Here is a 22,312-nt window from a genome sequence, read left to right on the forward strand (position 1 = left end):
GGGCATTTTAACTCAGGAAGGGGAAACAGTGGGAGGTTATGTGGGTGACCTCAGGCTGCAGTCTAACAGAATTCTTGACAGCTCTGCCCCCAACTTGTTTTTACTTATATTGACAATTGTTAGCATTATTCATAGTAATAACATATTAAGAGTAATATTTTCTTGATGGTAACAAGCACACATGGATTTTACTGGAGGAGATTTTTCCAATGACTTACAGCTTGCTACGTAATGAAATGTCTCTCTGATACTACAATGGAGACAAATGTATGAGTGATGCCCCAGATGTACCGACGTTAAGTGTTGAACCCTAATGTAAACTTAGGCTTTGGCTGGTAACAAGTTTTGTGTAGGTTCATCAACTGTAATGATGCACCACTTTGGAGGGATGTTACTAATGGGGGCTGGGAGAAGAAGGGAGATGGGACACCAGTCTACCTCCCTCTTAAACTTTGCTATGAACCCAATACAGCTCTAAAGTACAGACTATTAGTCAATAAAGAATACAAAACTATTAGCAAAGCAGGATGGCTCAAATCTGTAATCCTAGCTACTTGGGACATGAACATTAGGGGCTGTGGTCTGAGTCTAGCTTGGGCATAAAAAGTTCCTGAGACTCCATTTTAACCAGTGACTGGGTACAATGGTGCATGCCTGTTACTCTAGCTGTGGGGTGAGATGCAGATGCACACATCTGTTGTTAACAGCGGCAGACATGGAGAAGCCCATGTAGGAGGACCAAAGCCCAGGCCATAAAATAAGATCCTACCTCATATACAGAATGTGTTTTAAGCGGTTTTCTTAAACCATCTGTTTAGAAAGGAACATCCAAGCATGCTTGATAGCCTGTATCTTAAATATATCTTAAATGAAAAGACTTCTTGTGCAGGGGTTTGGGCTTACTGCTTTGCTGCCATCTTATCATCTGTGTGGCCACCAAAGGCTAGGCACAGCCCTTTCACATGAAGGCTCAGAGTGATCTAACCTGCTGACCTGAAATGGCCTGTGATCCACAAAAGGTTGCAAATGGCATCTTTCAAAACATCTTTCACAACGTCACAAACCCACATCTGTTCCCAAACTTGGTACAACGATATTCATTAACAATGACAATGTCTTCCTCTTTTAATTCCTTTTTCTTCATTTTTGGGGTCTCATGGAGGCAGGGAGGAGCAGGGAGAAATCAAGAGGTGGGGGAAGAGAGAGGAAAGGATGGTGAGAGGGGGAAGAAAGCTTCCTTTGTTATTCAAGTGGTATTTGGGTGCAGATGTTGAAAGCAGGACTGGTGAGTAGACTCTCCCCTCACCCTGCCAGGAACACGGAGTCCTGCATTTCTATGCAGAAGCAGATGGCACGGTGTGTGGCAACACCTGGACAAGGAACATGTATCCCCTAAGCAGATGCTGATGGTGATGCCCGCTTACAAACTGGTCATTCAAGAACAGGGCTCCTTCTAGAACGGGGATGAAAACGGGGCTAATCCCTTAGCCCTGGGTCTTGTCGGTCTGTGCTTTGGGCTTTTTGACTTGTGAACACGTTTGGTTAATGGGTTGAATTTTTATGCTCTTTTTTTTTAATTAAATAAAAATACACTGTTGCTGATGGGAGAAATTCTTTAAAAGGAATAGAGGAATAAAAACATTGCCTTCAATTTTTGCTTGTAAAAACTAGTTTTAGACATTGAGATCTATCTATCTATCTATCTATCTATCTATCTATCTATCTATCTATCTATCTATCTATCTATCTATCTATCTATCTTTGTGCCAATACTAGGGCTTGAACTCAGAGCCTGGTGCTATCCCTTAGCTTTTTTGCTCAAGGCTGATGTTCTATCACTTGAATCACAGCTCTACTTCTGGCTAAAGAATCTCATGGACTCTCTTGCCCAGGCTGGCTTCAAACTGTGATCCTCAGATCTCATCCTCCTAAGTAGCTAGGATTACAGGCATAAGCTACCTGCACCCAGTTTAGACATTGCTATATTAAAAGAGATATTAATTTATAGTTTAAAACCTGGAGACCCTCTCACTCTCCTGTTGCTTTCAAATCCACATTTCTGTTCAGCTGCTCAGTGGCCTGGCTTCAACCCTAGGAAGATGCTATTCATTTCCATTCTATTTATTTTACTTACAGGAGAGGTAAAAGCTATCATCCAGATTTTATTTCTGGTCCAATTAAGAGCTCAAATAGCTCATCCTCAGTGCTGCTTGTGCCTAGACATTTCAGCCTGAAATGGACTAAGCTAATCATACTCTTCATTTTGTATGCTGGAATTTTATGCTTCTTTTCTGAGAAAATAAAAATATTTCTCAAATATACTCCCATTTAGAAAGGCCAGGCATCATTATTTGCCTGGGAAGTGGGGGAAACTAAGGCAAAAGAGGTCAAGAAATATGGCTCAAATCAGCTGGGAATTTCAGTGGCAGGTCAGTGATAGCGACAGCAAGTTGACACCTGTGATGGACACCACATCATCTTCTGGGACTGAAGGTCATAGAGAAACGTCCTTTATTGATGGGCATGATCAAGTGGACCACTGTCCAGCCCACATTTCTTCTCCTATGTGGAAGTGACATCTAAATTATGAATGTATATGTGAACATATACAGGGTCACATGCATATACACAAATGCATTAATGAAAGTATGGTATATGGAAGGGAGGATTTAAATAGTGTAACTGCTATGAACAACAAACTTACAGTGTAACAAAATGAGGAGGAAGCTGGAACATGTGTTGGGGAGTAAGTGAGGCTGAAGGGAGGGAGACACAAATAGAGAGGTAGGCAAAAATATAGTCACCATATTCTATGTACAGAAGTGAAAATGGAACTAGGAAATGAGGGGCTGGGTGGGGCTGGGAGAGACAGGGAGAATGAGGGAAGGGGTGACCCTGATCAAGGTGCCCTGTATTCATAAAGGACACATTGAATTAAAACCCCCTTTGTACATGTAGTCTCCCAGCCTGGGAGTGACATTCATGTCACTTAATTGAGCAACATGCTCTGGGAACTAAAAGCAGGATTCTGCTTAGAGAGGATGAACACTGGGAAACGCAAGTGCTTGCTCTGTGCCCACACATGGGCTCCTAGTTGCCTGGTGTGCAAACTTTCAGACCTTAATGAGAACCATAATAATGTGGGTGTGTCTTCTGTCCATCTGCACCAGCGGACAGACGGGCCCATTACAAAGATCACAGCCTCTCCAGTTTGCTGGCCATGGGGACAGAGTCACGAGCATGAGCACAGGGAGCCAATTTTGCTGGCACAAAACTTAAAAACAACAACAACAACAACAAAAACCCACAGGGCTGTCTGACTAACCCTGACAAACACATTAACCGCAAATGCATTCCTGGAATTTACGCTCTTCTGCCTCAGCGCCGTGTGCAATTATCAGGGCCCTCAGACTGGCAAAGGTCAGCATCAGCACCAACTTCAGTTCTGAGTATGACACAACCCCGCATCTCAGTAACACAGACAGATGCATCTTCAGAAGCATCGCACAACACTGCTATCTCAACATGCCTGGCCTGTGCCTGGTCCTCTAGTATGTGTATTAGGTTAAGTTGGCCTTATGGGCATCTAATTTTCTTGTATAACAGGGAATGAAAGCCATTCAGATTTTCTCTGCTGGATCTGTTAAGAATAACAGACTTAATCACAGCAAGGCCGATCTAATCTCATTTCTGTTTTTCTGGTGAAATTAAATAAAATCCCTTATACTGTCTGCTCGCTGTTTAATGTGAATTTGTTTTCTCAGTGAGATAGAGCTTATGGAGAGGTCAAATAACTTAGAAGGCCTACCGTATAGAAATTCAAGAAAGAAGATCGCGGAAAAATATTGAACACTCTTAGTTGAATCATGAGGTACAAACTTAGCCTTAGAAGCACTAGGCACTGCTTCAAAGGTGCTATGTACATATAAATGTAAAGTAGGGACCTTCAAGTCCAAAGCATGAATCCATGGGCATCAATGGCCCATCCAATGGGGAGCAAGCTTTCAGTGTAGCAAGCCCATGTGATTCAGGTAAGTTCAGATCGAGCCTGAGGCTCTCTGTACTCAACACTTTGTAGGTACACCAAGTAGTTTCCTTTACAATGTTTACAAATGCGTGTGTGTGTGTGTGTGTGTGTGTGTGTGTGTGTGTGTGTGTGTGTGTGTGTGTGTACGCACGCATGCCAGTACTGAGGCTTGAACTTTGGGCTATGTTGCTCTCCCTTAGCTTTTTACTCAAGGCTGGTTCTCTACTATTTGAGCCACAGCTCCACTTCTAGCTTTTTGGTGTTTAATTAGAGAGGGGAATCACAGAGGCTTTCCCACCTGGGCTGGCTTTAAACCTCAATCCTCAGATCTTAGCCTCCTGAATAGCTAGTATTACAGACATCAGCCAATAGCACCAAGCAAAGTAGTCACTCTTAAGTGTGATACTGAAAAGCTAAAACATAAAACCAAAACATAGCATGTCCCCATCACTAACAGGGATGATGCCATTTTGAAAAGGATTTATTTCACAGATGGTTTACACAGTCATGGTACTTTATAGCGGAAAGAAGTGGAAAGGACAGGAGAGATTGCTGTCCAGTTTAATCTACTTCATGAATGAAGGAAAAGTGAGAGGCATGACTTAGTGACCAGGATGGAGCCATTCTTTAATCTATGACCAGACATGGGTAGAGTTATTCATTTTTGCTATTCTTCTGGTGCCAACATCTTCAGTTAAGACCACTCCCATACTGGCAAGGCAAGGTTGCCTGTACCATGTGGACATCAGGGCCTCTTATCTCAAATGCCCACAGTCCGGGTTGCAAAATGTCCAGGCTAGAAGCAATACTTTGAGATCTGACACCCAAGAAAGTAAATCAGAACTCATCTCTGCATCTCATCTGGGCCACAAGCAGAATAGATGAGCTTTTTCCTTCCACATCTGTAATAAGATATGTATGCCAAAGAGCACATGAACTGGCACCAAATTCACTGAAAAACAAAAACAAAAACAGCTGCCCACCTGGGAAGAAGGCACACCCAAAAGCACCCAAAGTCTGGACTGACAAAACCTACACTAATAACAAAGACTAGGATGCGACTCTGATCCCTAAGGGGTCACTGAGAATAAGAGCTTGGTTTCATCCAAGACACTTAGAAAGGTCATCCACCAACCAAAATTAGGCTGTCCTTCTCCAACTAAAATCCCAGGAAAATTATTCTACAAATAGAACACGAATTTATTATGCCCAGGATTCGTATCACTTTAATAACTTTCTGAGAACATTGACAAATTTAATTTACAAGATACACTGGGAGTCCAGCTCATAAAATTAAGAAAAAATATTGCTTTCCTAATGGTCAGATTTCTTAAATTGCCATTTAGATTTAGGCATGTGATTTACTTGTTTCTTATTTATTTTTTTTGGAGAAGAGCATACATTGATCACTGCGTTCTGCATTCTGTATTTGAATATGCCTTGACAGCATACTCACTTAGACACAAGCTTTGGTTCTGTGCTCAGAGAGCTCTGCATCAGGGGACCCTAGGATGGAACCACACATGCGTACAGCATGGGTACCTTCCCTCACCATCCCAGTCCATGGGACTGGGGCTGGGACACTGGATCCAGTCCCAACTACAGCCCAACTTTTCTGTGCTTCATTTTTCTGACACAGTATAACTATACAAATATTTTCTAAGGAAATTATGCACCACTTGTGGCTCCTACCTGTAATCTTACTCGGGAAGCTGAAATCTAAGGACCACAGTTCAAAGCCAGCCAGAGCAGCAAAGTCTGGGAGACTCAGCATTAATTAACCAACAAAAAGCAGGAAGTAGTGCTTTGGCAAGTGGTAAAGCACTGGCCTTTAGTGAAAAAGCTAAAGGACAGCTTCTAGGCCCTGAGTTCAAGCCCTTCCCGCCACAATTGAGCTTTTTAGTTTACTAAGACACTGTCGGAATGTCAACAAAATAGCTGTACCTTGTTATTATTACTGTTATTATTATTATTGCATGTACAGAGTGGTAATCAGTTAACAAAATAATGACTTCATTTGAGCTTCATCAGAGACTGGAAACAAGTTCCCCCATATATAACTAATTCATATTATGCACCAGGAAAAACCTGCTCTGAATTCCCTGTCAGTGCCCTCCTGTCACACTAGATGAGGTGAGTAGTCAACAAAAATATCACCAGGGCAGAGCTTTCTTTTTAGCTGCTAGAGAACTGGGGCTTGGCTTTGCTTTCTCACTGGCGGTCTGTCACTGGAGCTACAGCTCCCCTTCTGGCTTTAGGGTGGTTAATTGGGGATCAGCGTGTCACATACTTTTATGCCTGTGCTGGCTTTGACCCTGGATCCTCATAAGATCTCAGCTTCCTGAGTAGCTAGGATAGCAGGCATGAGCCTCTGGTGCCAGGCCCAGGGCACGGTCTCTAAATGTACATTTATTAGTTTGATAACTCTACCCAATAAGAAAAAAAAAGATACTGTAGAGTTCAAAAACAAATCCTGTACAGCTTTACATTTGAACTCTTTTCTTTAAAAACCCTGAGTTGTGCACAGGGGGATTAAAGACTTTATAAACAAGGGAAAACCACCAAATTCCCTGTCTATGCTTGGTAAATAGAACTTTCTGGGTCATCCCCATGTTCTTTATCTTCTTCTTCCTTCTACCCCTCTCCCTCATCCTTCTGGTCATTCTCAGCCATAGTGACTCTCTTTTTTTGCCTCACCTGCTTTCAGCAGTATTCTCTGAGTATTTTTTCTTCAGCTCAACAGTCTACTTTGCAAAGGGCTGCTGTCCTCAAAGCAGCGGGTGTCCATCTCCCCCAAGGTTGCTTTTGCAATATCACCCATGCACTGCAGCAGGCTGGGCAGGACTCAGAACAGAGCAGGAAGGTGAAAGGAGCCTCTGGGATGCGTGGGGATCCTTGAATCTCCCTTTTGTCTACCGTTGGAGGGGCTACAGGCTTTCATTTCTCTTTCATAGTAAGCTTTGTCTGACTTTGCCAGACCTTCAGGTTTTCCTTTTTCACAGCGTCTGCCTCCTGACTACAGCCCTGTCCCTGTGGAGCCGTGTGCACGGCAGTGGCTGTAAGGGCAGGAGCCCAGGCAGCCTCTTGGTCTGCACGGAAGGCCCTTAGGACCTGGCTACAAAGTGTGTACTGATACTGGACGGATTTCTGGGGGAACCAGAGTCTCATGGAAAGGCCCAGATGCTGTAAGATATAAGGGGAAAATGACAGAAATGCTGACACATGAGTGCTGGTTTGTGTTCTCCCTCCCCCTCCCCCGTGATTTTCTTTGGTATGAGAACATTCTGTCACCACTAACTTTTCCTCTAAATATTCCAAAAGACCCCTTAGAGGTTGCCCATCTTCTGAGCAGCCATCTTCAGAGGACATGAAGTTAAATACATAGGATGTGAAAGGCTGGGTTTTGTTTCTGTAACGTGTTTTCTGGACTTAGACACATTAAAAACAAGTCTATTTGCTTTGATTCATTTGATAGTGCACCGCTCAGAGTTCCAGAGTAAAATCCACATCTGTGCACACCCACAGTGATTTCAGATCCGTAAACATGTTTGTCCCAATGGTTACTGAATATTTCAAGAGACACCATCTCTTCCCTCGGCCTTCATCTCTAATAGGAAACTATTACATAGAGTGGTCTTAAATTTGGCCATTTCCCTTTCGATAACACTTCTCTCTGATCTGGCTTTAGGGAAGGAAAAATAACATGCATTATATTATCTCATGTAGAGAAATCAAGATTTTCTGAATCTTTAGAAAATCGAACAGGAGGATAGAATTTTGAGTTTAAAATTCAATAGTCATATATACAAGCTCCTGCTTTGACCCAAGGATGTGTCTTTTGGACTAGGAAAAACAAGGATGTGAATTAAGATTCTGTTCCCCAAGCGTCCACCCCTCTCACCTCTTGTTCCGGTCCTCTAGCTGCAGTGTATACACCATGTCATCAGCAGCGTGTGTCTTGGAGTTGGAGTTACTGTCCCCCCACTTTAGCTTTAGGCTCTGGGGGCCGGCAGCAGCGCACTCCAGCCTAGGCGGCAAGGGTGGCAAGGGCCGGGTTTTTGCTTTAATGAACTGACTAAATGGTCCAGCTCCAATTTCATTGATAGCCTGAATTCTGATCCTGGAAAAAAAAGAAAACAAAATAGATAGTTTAACATGTAAAATGTAAACGTTTTTCATTCAAAGCAAACATTGGACAGGGTATTTATTATTTGCCCTTAAAATAAAATAGTTTAATCAAATGGAGGAAAACAAGTAGGGAGCTGGGTGCAGGTGGCTCACACGTCTAATCCTAGGTACTCAGGAGGCTGAGATCTGAGGATCATGGTTCATAGCCAGCTTGGGTGGATAAATCTAAAAGCCTCTTATCGCCAGTTTAACCAGCAAAAAGCCAGAAATGTGGTTCAAGTGGCAGAGTGCCAGCCCTTAAATTATGAACTGAATATGAATTATGAACTGAATATGAGAACAAATTTGTCTTATGTAGAGTCAAAACCAAAGGACAACAGCCTTCACCAAGTAGCGAGGTGTTGGAAAATCGCTATGGTGGCTTATTGTGTGTGCAACCTTATGGGTAGCAAAGAATTTAACCCCATGTAGGATCTATGAATGTGAAAGCTTTATATGCTCAACGAGAGTACGAGTCCCATTGTTCTTCCTTGCTTCCCAGTCCTTGAGCAGAACAGTTCTCCACTCACCAAGTAGCACGCTGATGCTGCTGTGCTGTCCTGACCTGACCTTCCTCCCACTCCCGTCCTGACCTTCCTTCTGCACTTCTTACAGTGACTGCACCCTTTCCTGGAGGTGGTGGATGCATGCCCCAGTGGGGCCTTCTCCACTCCTCTCACTAAAGGCCTCCCCCACTCCTCCTCTTTTCTTCTGTACAATACAAAATAGCCTAAAATCATCTTTACTCAAGCCATCTCTCACCCATTGCTTCAGCCATGTAAAGAGCTACAAGACATTGCTAAAAATACTAAAGATGATTATATATACTGTTCATGAGCTAGAAGATCCCTCCCAACTGACAGAGACAATACAATTAAAAAAAAACTAATGACTCCAGCCAGGTATGGTAGCATATACTGGTAATTCCAGCATTCAGAAGGCAGAGGCAAGAAGAAGGCAAGTTCAAGGTCAGCCTAGATTACATAGTGAGACCCTATTTCAAAATCCAAAAAAAGAAAAAAAGGAAAGAAAGAAGAAAAGAAAATGAGAGATAAGGTCAAACTGCTTCTAAAATTTATGTAGAATGGCAAAGGAACTAAAATAGCTATCACAAATTGAAAGAAAGAAAAAAAAGAAGCTTGGAGAAATTGCACCTGACTTTAGGACTTACTATAAAGCTACAGTAATCAAGACAGTGTGGTACTGGTGAGGAGACGAACACATGGATCAATGCGACAGAACAGAGGCTCCAGAAATAGACATACACAAATATGGCCAATTGATTTTTGACCCAGGTGCAAAAGCAATTCAATGGAGAGAGGATAGGCTTTTCAACAAACTGGTTTGGAGCAATTGGATGTCAACAGGAAACAATAAATAAGCCTCAACTTACACCTCACACCTGGTAACAAGAACTTAGCTCAAAAAAATGAGCCATGGATCTAAATGCAGAACACGCAACTTTGAAGAAGAAAACACAGGGAAAAAGCCTTTATTCTCAGAATTAAAGGATCTGCATATATGACGCCAAAATGAAGGCACCAGGTTTTCTCTCAGGTGCAGAAGTTAGATCTAGGGCACAAACATATATGAAAACACATGCAGGGTCATATGCATAAAGCACTAACACTTTAACTAAAGTACGGGGAGGATTCCAATGGCATCATTCCTTTGAATAAACAACTGAACAGAGATGAATTCAGGAAAGAACACATTTTGTTAGGAGAGGAGTCAGGTCAAGGGGGGAAAACAGGCAAATGGTGAGAGGAAGGGCACCCATAATATTTAATGTACATCTGTGAAAATGGAACCAGGTGATTTGGGATGGGCGTGTAAAGGAGGAGCACTTTCTAGTGTTTAATATCTTCAAATTACATAATAAACTAGGAAAGCTTTCAAGGTATCTAAGTGTGTACTGGTGAGCTCTAAAATGACCATTTATGCCACGATTGTCTTGTGACATCTTTATAGAGACCGCTATAATTACCAGCAGCAGAGAAAACCCAGTGAGCATGTGAGAGGGCACACGAGGCTCTTTGGTCCAGTAGTCTGGACCAAAGTCACCCCATCTTTGGTCCAGTAGTCTGCAGACTACTAAGGGCTTCCACCTCCTTTATAGCTCCAATAGTCTGCAGACCCTCTTCCCCACCCCACCATTTCCTTCCTCTGCCTTACGGCCAAGGACAGCCCAGAGGACTGGCTTCTCCAGCTGTGCTCTGGAGGGTGAGGAAAGGTGAGGCACAGAGCTCAGGAGCTGGTGGGAATGGTGACTGTCCCACTGCCATGGACGGTCACCCCACCCCACGTGGTGAACCTGCTCTCTTCAGAAGAATGTGCTTGAGTCATCAAGGATGACTGGAGGTCAACTTGAAGAGAACAGATAACTCCATGGACAAGACTCAGTGCTACCAGGGGTTGAAGTGTGGGTTGCATGGGAGTGATTTCACCTCTAATCCCTCTCCTGACCCCATGAGGGAGGAACTACGCTGCCTACTTTACAAGCGAAGGATCTGATGCACAGCCAGGTCTGGTTCCTTGACTAGTCCATACGTGAGGCCCAGGTCAGACCTGCATGTGGGTAAACTGAGGCCCTTCAGGCTCCAAGGCCTTTGTTAAGTCCTGGCACACCGTACTTGCCTATCTGACAACTGGGAACCAGACAAAAGGTCGTTTTAGCTCAAGCCACACGTGTCAATTCTGCTTTGTCTCCATGAAATATTGACAAGTGTCAACAAATTTATTCTCATTTTATTTAGTTAGCATTTGGTCCTGAGATTGGCTACTTAAGACTTTAAAATACTTAACCCAGCTTCCCTATTTTTTTGGTAAAAATATACTTTCTTTCCGTAAAGCAAGTGAAAACCATCTTTCCTGAGTAGCAGACACTCTGCACTAACATCAATTATTCTCACTATAAAGTAACACAACTGAAAAAGGACTGAGGCACTAACAACACAGAGGTGCTATCTTATATTCTGGGAAACAAATATTAAGAACTCTAAAGGAGAAAAGATTTAGAAAGATGAAGAAAAGGCCTCACGCAGTGATTTCCTGTTTCGTCTTAGGATGAAAAAATGTAGGGTATCAAAATCATTTCCTAACTCCGGTGAGAGATGACAGAAGAGGGGCAAGGTAGGGTGGTAATTAGTGATGCATTACACACTAACCTGATGAACAAGTCATATATACCTCCAAAAGGAAAAAAACTTGCCAACTTTTAGAAAAGTTAAAATTAAAACCTATCCCACCCTCCAAAGGAACTTTTCTTTAGCGGAAGATAATGGGATCATCTTGAAATTTAGGCACAACCCATTGATGTGTTTTTAAAATATGTAACGTGCATTATGTCAGTTTTGGAAATCATTAGCCCTGCAAATGAAGCCAAAGGGAAACGGAGATGTGCTGTCCAGCATAAGGAAGTGATGTCATCCTGAGAGAAGAGTGTCTTGGCCAGGCTCCTGTGCAAGAATCTCTTCAAGTTCCCAGGAGGTGTCCGAGTCCATCAATACACTAACACTGCTGATTAGGTAAATCAAATTACAAAACATATCTTTATACACTTGGATTAAAAAGACACCATTAAAATATCTATCCAGTAGTGCCAAAGACATTCCTGCTTCCGAAGATCACACCGTCTCTTTAATGCACTTGATACATAGTCACAGTCAAATTCCCAATACTAAGCATATTAAAAGAAAAATGACTTTCAAAACAAATTGTCCTTGCCAGGGATGATGACATATCTTATCACGAGTGGTCATCTCTGCTGTCTGATCGTGCGTGGAGAATAAGGACAGGGCCCAGGGAAGGCTAGGGCAACAGAGGACTAAGAAACAAAAATGGAAGGGGAAACAAAGGAGGAGGCAACAATGCTTGATAAGAAATGTACTCATTACCTTGTCCATGTAACTGTAACCCCTCTGTATGGTAGTTTCATAATAAAAAAAAAAGAAAGAAAAAGAAGAAACGAAAATGTACTTTACATAGCACTCTTGATCCAGTCTACGATCTAATCACCCAACTGCAAAAAAGAAGTAATGAGGCCTAGTGGCTCGTGCCTATCATCCCAGTGACTTAGAAGAACTGAGGCCATCCTGGACAAAAAAACCAACAAAAATTTGTTCGTCCCAATTTCAGTCAATAGAAAGCTAAGCATTGTGGCACATGCCTGTCGTCCTAGCTACGCAGGAAGCATCAACAGGAAGATCATGGTTCTAGCTGGTCCAATTTAAAAAGTGCCAAGGGCAGGGCTCAAGTGTTGAATATCCCCAGTTCAAACCCCATTTATTCTCCCCCCAACATGTGAGAGAACCATTATCAAATAACTTCTACAGGGTGAAAATGTTCTGAGTAGAGAAAGTCCCTGTGTGGGAGCGACACACTCAGTTGCGTTCCATGGAGCAGGCTCTAAACTCCTCCAGCCAGGTCCCTTCCCCTGGGAGCATGCTGGCAGCGTACACCCACCTGCCTCCACTCAACAGACCTGCAGCAATGGTGAAGTCCTGCAGTACATCCCATTGCTTAGAAGCATGGGTTCATTTCTGGTTCATTTCTTCCCTATCAAACATACATAGAAAGCTATCGAATGCTTACAATCCACTGAATGCCCAGACAAAGAGCCTGGCGTCTTGCCACAACACACAACCACCCTGCCATAGGTAGTTTACATTGTCATCCTCATTTTAGACACCAGGAACCAGAGACCCAGACTGAGGTCAGAGAAAATAAGTGAGGTATTGAAGTCAACAGTGGTTAACTCATGTGCTTCACTGGTCTACATGTGCCGAAGCACACTGCACTCGACTCCAGTAGAAGCAGTGCACCTGGTCCAGTCATCTGCAAGGGATGCTCACTTCCCACCTAGCGAGCAGGAGGGCCTAGAGGGACGCCATGAATGTTCTAGCAACTCCTTTTTATTTAGGAAGGAGGAGGACACATATCATTGATGCAATAAGCAAGTCTACTCTAAGTTTTAGTGTCTGCCAGCTCAGGGGGAGTTAAAACACATAATGCTTGGCTCAAAAGAAGTAGAAGTAATCTCAGGAAAACTTAGTAACTGCTGAGGATGGAGGAGGAATGCAGTAGCCCTTCTCAGCCAGACCCCATGCAAGCCGTGTAATGCGGACCATGAAGGCATAGAAACTGAGGATGGAGGAGGCTCTAGAAAACCCATGCTAGTGAGGACAATTTGATGAGGACAGAGACACAGCTGGCATTATGAGATGTTATTTTGGCCTCCTTAGGGACAACTGATGCATAGTTTATAGGAGCAGGGCTCAGGCGACCACATATTTTGCCTGCTTTGTAGCAGTTGTGTATGTGTATGTGTGCGTACATGTGTGTGTGTATATGTGTGAGTGCATGCATGTGTAGATGCCAGTACTGGAGCTTGAACTCAGTGCCTGGGAAATGTCTCTTATCCCCTTCACTCAAGGATAGTGCTCTACCACTTGAGCTACAGCTCTACTTCCAGCTTTTGTTTTTGTTTTTGGTGGTTAACTGGAGATAAGAATGTCACAGACTTTCCTAACCAGGCTGGCTTTGAACCATGATCCTCAGGAGGTCACAGCCTCCTGAATAGCTAGGATTTACAGGTACCTGGTACAACTTTTTTTTTTTTTACATTGTGAAAATACCGTATAGAAGGGTTACAATTATACCTGGTACAACTTTTAATACGTGCTGACATTTAAGAGGCCCTGCTCTAGGACAGATGTTCTCAAACTCTGACATGCATTAAAACCTACTTGCTGGCTACAGTAGTAGGTGCCATTTCCAGAACTTTCAATAGGTCTTGAGAGAGTTGAGAGGGACCTCTTAGGGAGCAAATCCCCATGTGGTGCTAACCTTGCTGGTCCTGGGACCACATCTGAGAACCACTGCTGTAAAGGATGTCTCTTAGTCAACAGAGGGGATTTTAGCTATGAGGAGGTCTTGATCAAGTACAAGGGAAATACTATAGCAGGAGATACAAATATGGGGGGTGGTGCTACCTAATGAGCCAAGGCTGGAACGTGCCCCACCACAAGGACCATGGCCAGGACAGTTGGGGACTCCAGGGGAGCTCATGGCTTTCTTGGCTCATAAGCCACACGACTATTTGGCAGGAACTCACGTGAAGGAAAAAGCTGATTCTGTTCTTGGTAATATCTTCTCTTCTTCAAAGCAAAATGATTTGAAATTCAATTTCACATTAGTTCTATGTTTAAAGTAATGCTCTTAAAAATAGCATTGTAATTCCTATCAAATCCTGTGCAGGACATGGGAGTGGACCAGGGGGCCATTCTGCCAGTATGGATGGGAGAAAGGACGGCACCCCTGAAACCTGAGCTTTTCACCAGATTCCTCCTGCCATGCTGACAGGGGCCAGCTCGACTCCAGTGAGAACAATGTGTAACGACTGAACACTAACAAAAACTACCAAACAAAAGAAACAAGCCCATTTATCTACGGCCTGCTTTCTCCATTTTCATCTAGAACATCATGGTCTGTTCACTTGCATTTTGACCAATTACTAAGACAGAAAGAGGTGGGCTAAAAGTTGATTGGACCACAATGATACCCTTAGTTCCTTGAAATACTCATTCTGTGTGTCACTATGATTGCTGAAATCATGTTATTAGAACAATATTAGAAGACTCTGGGGTCAACCAGAATTGTATGATGCAGTAACCCAACTGTACACTAGGAATTCCTAAAGCTGTGCAATGTCTGACCTTAAGAACTATTTCTTTTAGCATCTTGAAATACGCAATGTCTAATTTTTAATTAATTGACTGGATAATGACTTTGGTCAATTTCTTTCTTCTCTCAATACCCCCCACCCCTCCACAGTTCCTACATCATTAAACAACTTCACCTTCTCCAAAACAGGTTTGTCTTTGGAAGTACTTTCTAATACTTTTAAAAGCGTTTTGTGTTTTTTATTAGCTTACATGTATTGTTTTAAATCAACCACGAATTTCATGGAAGCTATTACTGGCTTTCCCTTCCTCTTTTTCTTCCTGGAGCTCAGGACTTTGCATCTGCCAGGCAGGCATTCTACCTCACTCAGAGCCCATTTCCTTTTGTTTTTCAAATAGGCCCTGGGCTTTCTGCCTAGTCCAGCCTGGATCTCCTACTTGCATTCCCTGCAGAGCTGTGATGACAGATACATGCCACCATATCCAGCTTTTTCCTAGTTGAGTTAGAAGTCTCTCAAAACTTTTTTGCCTAGACTAGCTGTCAGCTTCAATTCTCCTAATATCTGTCTCCTGCCCTGGTAGCAGTAGCTCACATCCATAATCCTAACTACTTGGGAGGTTGAGATCTAAGGATGGGGTTCAAAGAAGTCCAGGCGATTCTTGTCGTCAGTGAACCACCAAAAATCCAGAAGTGAAGCTCTTGCTCCAACAGTAGAGTGTGAGCAAAAAAGCACAGAGACAGTGCTTAGACCCCAAGGTCAAGCTCTAATACCAGCAGATGAATGCATACACGTGTGTGAGCACACACACACACACACACACACACACACACACACACACACACACACACATACAAAACCACTATCATATCATTTGGAGCACTCGATTTTAGCACGCCAAGGTCAAAGGTGGCTGTAGTAGTGGAAAGAAGGTTATGTATGGAAGGTTGTTGGGGTCTCAGGAAGAGCTGGGGTATCAGCTGTGAGCTACCACCTCTCATCTTTACCGGCTTTTCTTACTGAACAGGATTCAAAATGTTCTCTACTTCATTGATACCCCTGAGCATCCATCTATCTGTCCGTCATCTATTCATCTATCTGTCCATTTAGAATTGGGATACATTTGTAGTATGTGGTAATTTCATTATATTTCCATGCACAGGGTCCTTTGAGTCCCATCATTGAAGCCCCCTGTCAGGTGAGTACAGTATAGGAGAAAGGGAAATTCTTAGGCTAACACTGTGCCCAAAGCCCCTCATCTTTCTGAACACTCAGAGGACTGAGCATTTAAGTCTTGTTTCAAGATAGGTGTGGGCCAGAGTGGGGATGAAACTGTTCCCTCCCTCCTCACCCCCGCCCTCCCCTCCAAGTCTCCATGCTAGTTCTGCCTCAAGGGCTCCAGGAGAGACTGCACGGAGACATCTAGTCTTCTGGAGACAGATGGGGATGACAGGCCTCAATCATCTCCAGAGGAGGCTGAGCTCATGATCAGATTTCCTTGAGCAACCACACAGGAAATTCCCTGTGGTCAAGGTATGGGGCTCATCATCTGTGGGTTTTCTCTGCGCGTGGGCACAGCAGGCACTCAGACCAAGGTACAAAACAGGGGTGAGGAAGACTGGTCTTCTGGGATTGGCTACAACTCTGACCTGCTTCTTCATCTGTTACCATCATGCGTCCGTTGATCCAGTGTTGGTCGGAAGTCCTTTTGTTTCCCCACTGAGTGTTGTGGGTGGAACCCAGGGCCCTGTGAAGGCTGTGTAAATGCTCTGCCACTGAGCTATACCCCAGCTCCTACACCTGCAGATCCTGACCACTAGGAACTCTGATCTTCTCTGAGACCCCCAACAACCTTCCATATACAACCTTTTTTCCACCACCACAACCACCTTTGACCTTTGTGTGTTGAAATCCAGAGTGCTCCAAATGACATGAAAGTGGTTTTATGTGTGTGAATGTGTGTGTGTGTGTGCGCACGCGTGCGCGAGCTCACGCATGTGTATGCATTCATCTGCTGGTATTAGAGCTTGACCTTGGGGTCTAAGCACTGTCTCTGTGCTTTTTTGCTCACACTCTACTGTTGGAGCAAGAGCTTCACTTCTGGATTTTTGGTGGTTCACTGACTATGAGAATCGCTTGGACTTTGCTGCCCAGGCTGTCTTTGAACCCCATCCTTAGATCTCAACCTCCCAAGTAGTTAGGATTATGGATGTGAGCTACGGCTACCAGGGCCTGTGCCAGGACAACATTTTAGAAAGTCAGCGTATACAATAACTAAAGAGAGTTCCTAAAATAATGCAAGCATATAAAACAACAAGCAAAACCTGTCGTTGTCTGGGAAAGCAAAACAAATACATGAATTACTCCTAACAGTCAGACTTGGTGGGAGAAGCAGGCAGAGACAATATGACGTGTCCAGATGGAACTGTGGAGTTCTTACTTCAGCTTCCGGGGACAGAAAGACAAATCTACCCAGCAAAAGAATTAGAAACCACTGTAGAAAAAAGCATCAGAGAAACGACAAACCTTTGGAAGCAGTTGCTGCTGGGTTCGGTGCCTGCTACCCACTGGAAAGAGGAAGGGCTCTATGGGGTGAGGATCTTAATGATCAAAGGAAGAAGGGCTCTATGGGGTGAGGATCTTAATGATCAAAGGAAGAAGGGCTCTGTGGGGTGAGGATCTTAATGATCAGGTTACAGTAGTGTCTGTTTTCAACTTCCTATGTGTTGCTGGACTCTAATACTCATTATTTACTCCTTATTTACTTATTTATTTATTTTTGTCTTGGTCCTGGGGCTTGAACTCAAGGCTTAGGCATTGTCCCTGAGCACTGTTGCTCAAGGCTAGGGCTCTACCACTTGAGGCACAGCTCTACTTCTGATGTTTGGTGGTTAAGTGGAGATGAGAGTCTCATGGACTTTCCTGCCTGGGCTGGATTTGAACTGCGATCCTCAGATCTCAGCCTCCTGAGTAGTTATGGCCACAGGTGTGAGCCACAGGCACCAGGCCATCATTTCCTCCTTACCATATGTTTCATTTCACAGAGGACACTGGGACACAGAGATTAAATACCTTGCCCAAAGACACCTTGCACAAAGAGCTGAGTCTGAGTCTGTGGCACTCGCATACCACCCTGCCAAAGAAACTTTGGAAGTGACCAGGGGACCTTCTGGGGCCACACTAACATGACCAGAGACAGCTCCTGAACCTCTTCTGAGGATGTGGGCCAGATCATTCCAAATGTTTTAATTGAAGAGGCTGCAGCAAGCTGGGGGCGGGGGTGGCGCTGAGCCAGGTGATTTGTAGTTCTTACAGACAATTAGAAGGTCTCCCCGGTACTTGGGGAGAAGGAGAGAATGCAGATGAGTGTTGTGTTTTGTGCAGGGGGTGATGGAATTATTCTGAGCCCCTCTGTGAAATCCAAAGTCCAGTCGATCACAAACACTTTGTAGCCCTACATCTGCTGTTGGGGATGGTGGGCACACACATGGGTGAGGACAGAAGGTGGAGAGAGAGGGACAAGCCATGGAGAGAACACACCCAGCGACAACCAAGGCCCCAGGAGACTAACATGAGGGGACATTCTTCCACCGAGGTGAGAATAAAGCAACACAAGCCTGGAAGCCTATCTGCATGTGAGTGGGAGGCGCTAGGGGCTGGGGCTGCCTGGGTGCCCCTCCTGCACTCACCTGTATGTGGTTTCGGGGAGAAGGTCCCGCAGGACATGGCTGGTGGTGTTGCCCACCGTGACACTTTTGTCTCCAAGATCGATGTTGTAAGCGAGGATCTCAGAGCCGTTACTGCATGGCTCCTCCCAGTTCAGAACCAGGCACACGGAGGGTGGGTCTGGGTGGGTGGTGAGGGGCTCGTCTTCCAGGACACAGAGCGTGGAAATGGGGTCGGGGGCGGACGCTGGCGTCTGACATACAACAAGCTCACTGTACGGTCCCGCACCTGCGGGGTTGAAGGCCTGGAAAACAGGACAGCGACACTCCATTGGCACATCCTAACGCCTCCATGTTACTGGTGTATCATTCATCTATCTATCTATCTATCTATCTATCTATCTATCTATCTATCTATCTATCTATCTATCTATCTATCTATCTATCTATCTATCTATCTACCATCCATCCATGTTCCAGCACTTAGGCTTGAACTCAGGGCCTGGAGCTCTCCCTTAACTTTTCAGCTCCAGGCTGGTGCTCTACCACTGGAGCCACACCTCCATTTTCAGCTTTTTGCTAGTTTAATGGATATAAGGGTCTCTTAGATTTGTCTGCCCAAGCTGGCTTTGAACAGTGATCTTTGTATCTCACCCTCTTGAGTGGCTAAGACTACAGGTGTGAGCCATTGGTGCCTTGCTTAGTATGGTGTTTTGTTTTTTTTTTTTTGTTTTTTGTTTTTTGCATATACAAAAAACTTGAAGGTAACTTTTTGGAAGTGAATGGAGATCTAGTTCTCATTGACCCCATTGAGACTTGATCATCAGGAGATGTCTACAAACAACACTTACATATAGCTCCTTTCTTGGTTAATCTGCAAGTTATATATAAAAAAAAAAAAGTAGGCTAGAAGAATTGGCTCCCTATCAAATACCTGCAAAACTCTAGTAATATTTAGTAGCATTGTGACAGTAGTCACATGTGACTATGACAATACTTTAACTATATCTTTTTAAAGAAATTTTATGACTTTTTTTTTTTTTTGGTTGGTTGTAGGGCTTGAACTCTGGGCCTGGGCACTGTCCCTGTGCTCTTCAGCTCAAGGCAAGCGCTCTACCACTTGAGCCACAGGGCCCCCTTTAAAGAAATTTTAAATCATACGTTTTGGTTCTCTTTAGAAGTACTGGCTTCATGCTTGCTAGGCAGGTGCTTTACCCACTTGAGCAATGCCCACAGCTCTCTTTTTGCTTTTAGTTCTTTTTCTAGTCTCATTATTCTTTCATTTTGCATTTATCATTTCTCTTCCCTCCCCCCCTCTTCCTTCCCCCTACTCATCCAACTCCTCTTCCTCCTCTGTCTCCGTACCTTACTTCCTTCCCAGGGGGAAAACCCGAGCAAGACAGCATTTCCCTTTGTGACCAAACTCTATAGAATTTGGACCACTTTTCACATTGGTAGAAAAGCCACACACACTGCACAGGGAAATCTCTGTGGCCTCACCCTGTGCTCTCAGGAGTAACATTTTATACACCACAGAACAATCACACTGAACAAGCCAGGTTTGCTACACTACTGTGAAGAGCGCAAGACTCCATTCATGCCTTCCTCATTTTTTCCAGTAAGATAGTTATTTTTTCCATTCCAGGATTCTATCTGGTGGCCTACTTTCTTTAATCGGGCTTGGCTGTGTGGAAAATTCTTTCTTGATTTATGGTACTTGCAATCATCAGTGTTCAAAGGACACTTAATTTAAAAGCATCTTTTACTAAGAAAGTGGCCAGTGTAATATTCTATATGCCACTTACAAAAAAAAGCATTGCTCTGGTACTTCTTAATTAAAATACTCCTAAGGAAGGACATAAAAATTCAAAAAAAGAAAAAAAAAAAACAACCCCTGAGCAGAACAAGACACACTTCACTAAAAATACAGCACAGAAATGAGTATCAGGAAGCTGAAATACAGTTTGAATGAGGGGCTAGTTGGGCACTGTGGATGAATGAAACAAGAAAGGCCAACAAATACAGCAAGAATGCTCATTGTACATGTGTGATAAAGGAAGTGGGACATGAGAAATTTCTCATGTCTGTGGGGGCTAGGAGGGCTGGGGAAAATGGTAGAAGGGGAGACAGATGGAGTAGCACTGCACTTACGTCCACTTACATGGACATGTTAAATGTCTCCCTTGTGTAGCCACTTGAAGTTTCTAACCTTAAAAAAAAAAAAAAAAGAAGAACTAGGTGCTGGTGGCTCATGCTTGTAATCCTAGCTACTCAGAGGCTAAGATCTTAGGATCATGGTTCTAAGCCAGCCCAGGCAGGAAAATCTATGAGACTCTTATCTCCAATAAACTCTTATCTCCAGCAGTGGAACTGCGGCTCAAGTAGTGGAGTGCTAGCCTTGGGCACAAAAGCTCAAGGACAGCACCCAGGCCCTGAGTTCAAGCCCCAGAATTGGCACCCCAAAAATGAACAAAAACAAACAATAAAAAAGAGCCATGTGCCAGTTGCTCAAGCCTATAATTCTAGCTACTCAGGAGGTTGAGATGTGAGAATCTCAGTTTAAATCCAGCTCAGGCAGAAAAATCTATGAGACTCTTATCTCTAATTAACTAGCAAAAAGCTGAAACTGGAGCTGTGGCTCAAGTGGTACAGCACCAGTCTTGGAAGAAAAAAAAAAAAGTTCAGGGAGAGGACCTAAGCCCTGGGTTCAAGCCTCAATTCCAACACACACCTTCTCCCCTATCCCCCAAATCCTACAAGAGTATATGTTAAAATGATTTAATTTTTTTTAAGTGCCAGATAGTCAAAGGAATATTCAGGTTGAAGCTGACTTTGGAGTAAAGTCAGATGGGAATAATTCCTCCATGGGCCACAGACACCATGAGAGGGCTACAGAGCCTGTGGGCGGTCCTGCTCCAGTGTGCCCGTGGTGATCTCAGAGGTACTGCCTGCTTCCATGTTCTCACACCTCTGTCACACGCTCTGACTCATTTTCTGACAATTATGGACATCTAAAAACATTTCCTATTCCTGACTGTCCATACAGAGAAACCAGATCATTCTGCACCTCTTTTAATTGCATCTTAGAAAATGCAGGCAATGCTAAGTGTGACACCATCACCCCAGAATGGTAAGAAAAAAAAAAGGCAACCTTAAAGAGGCAGGAAAACTTCAAAAGCGGAGGGGAGGGAGCGCTGCACCACGTGGCACTCTTTATCCTGACCTTATTCTCCACTGGGCAGGATGGCATACAATCCGCCCTTTCCTAGCGACTCAGCGCCACCTTTACAAAGCTCAGCTAATGTGCCACGACATGCACGCAGGGAAGGGTTAATTACGTCTCAGGTGCTCTAGCTGAGAAGAAAGGATGATGTGTAGCAAAATGGTTTAATCAGAAATGTTTCAGATAAAGCAGGCTTTCAGAATTTAACTAAAAAAAGCTTTAGTTGTTCTGGAAAATTGAATTGATGGGAGTATTTTCTCCAAAGAGGTCAGGGACATTGGGAGCACTTCTAATAAACACTCTTGATCCATGACTTAAATCAGGTCAGAAACTAAATGTGGCATCTTTGCAGTCAAAGCTAGACATGTGAAGACGATCCTTCCAGGCCAACATTGGCATTTGATTAATTCATCTTTGTATATTCCTTCCTGATCGTCTTTTGATTCTGATACAACTTTGTGCTCAGGAAATATTACTGAAGAAAATGGAAAGAAATGGTTCAAGAATTTGATTTTCAGTTTTTATTACAGGTTTCTAGCTGGGCGGTA

General features: G+C 43.7%; 1 protein-coding gene across 2 annotated transcripts in view; it reads right to left on the minus strand.

The window, feature by feature from the left end:
• The window catches only part of Fndc3b (fibronectin type III domain containing 3B), a 281,337-nt gene that overhangs the window by 14,498 nt on the left and 244,527 nt on the right, over positions 1 to 22,312 (minus strand). For both annotated transcript variants that reach the window (XM_069991887.1, XM_069991888.1), the window contains exons 22-23: positions 18,566 to 18,846; positions 7,929 to 8,147 (exon numbers count right to left, since the gene is read on the minus strand). In XM_069991887.1, coding sequence (XP_069847988.1) covers positions 7,929 to 8,147; positions 18,566 to 18,846 — 500 coding nt within the window. The remainder of the gene's footprint in view (positions 1 to 7,928; positions 8,148 to 18,565; positions 18,847 to 22,312) is intronic.

This window comes from Dipodomys merriami, unplaced genomic scaffold (genome assembly GCF_024711535.1).
Source record: "Dipodomys merriami isolate MVZ:Mamm:240054 unplaced genomic scaffold, mDipMer1.0.p SCAF_40, whole genome shotgun sequence".
Lineage (NCBI taxonomy): Eukaryota > Metazoa > Chordata > Mammalia > Rodentia > Heteromyidae > Dipodomys > Dipodomys merriami.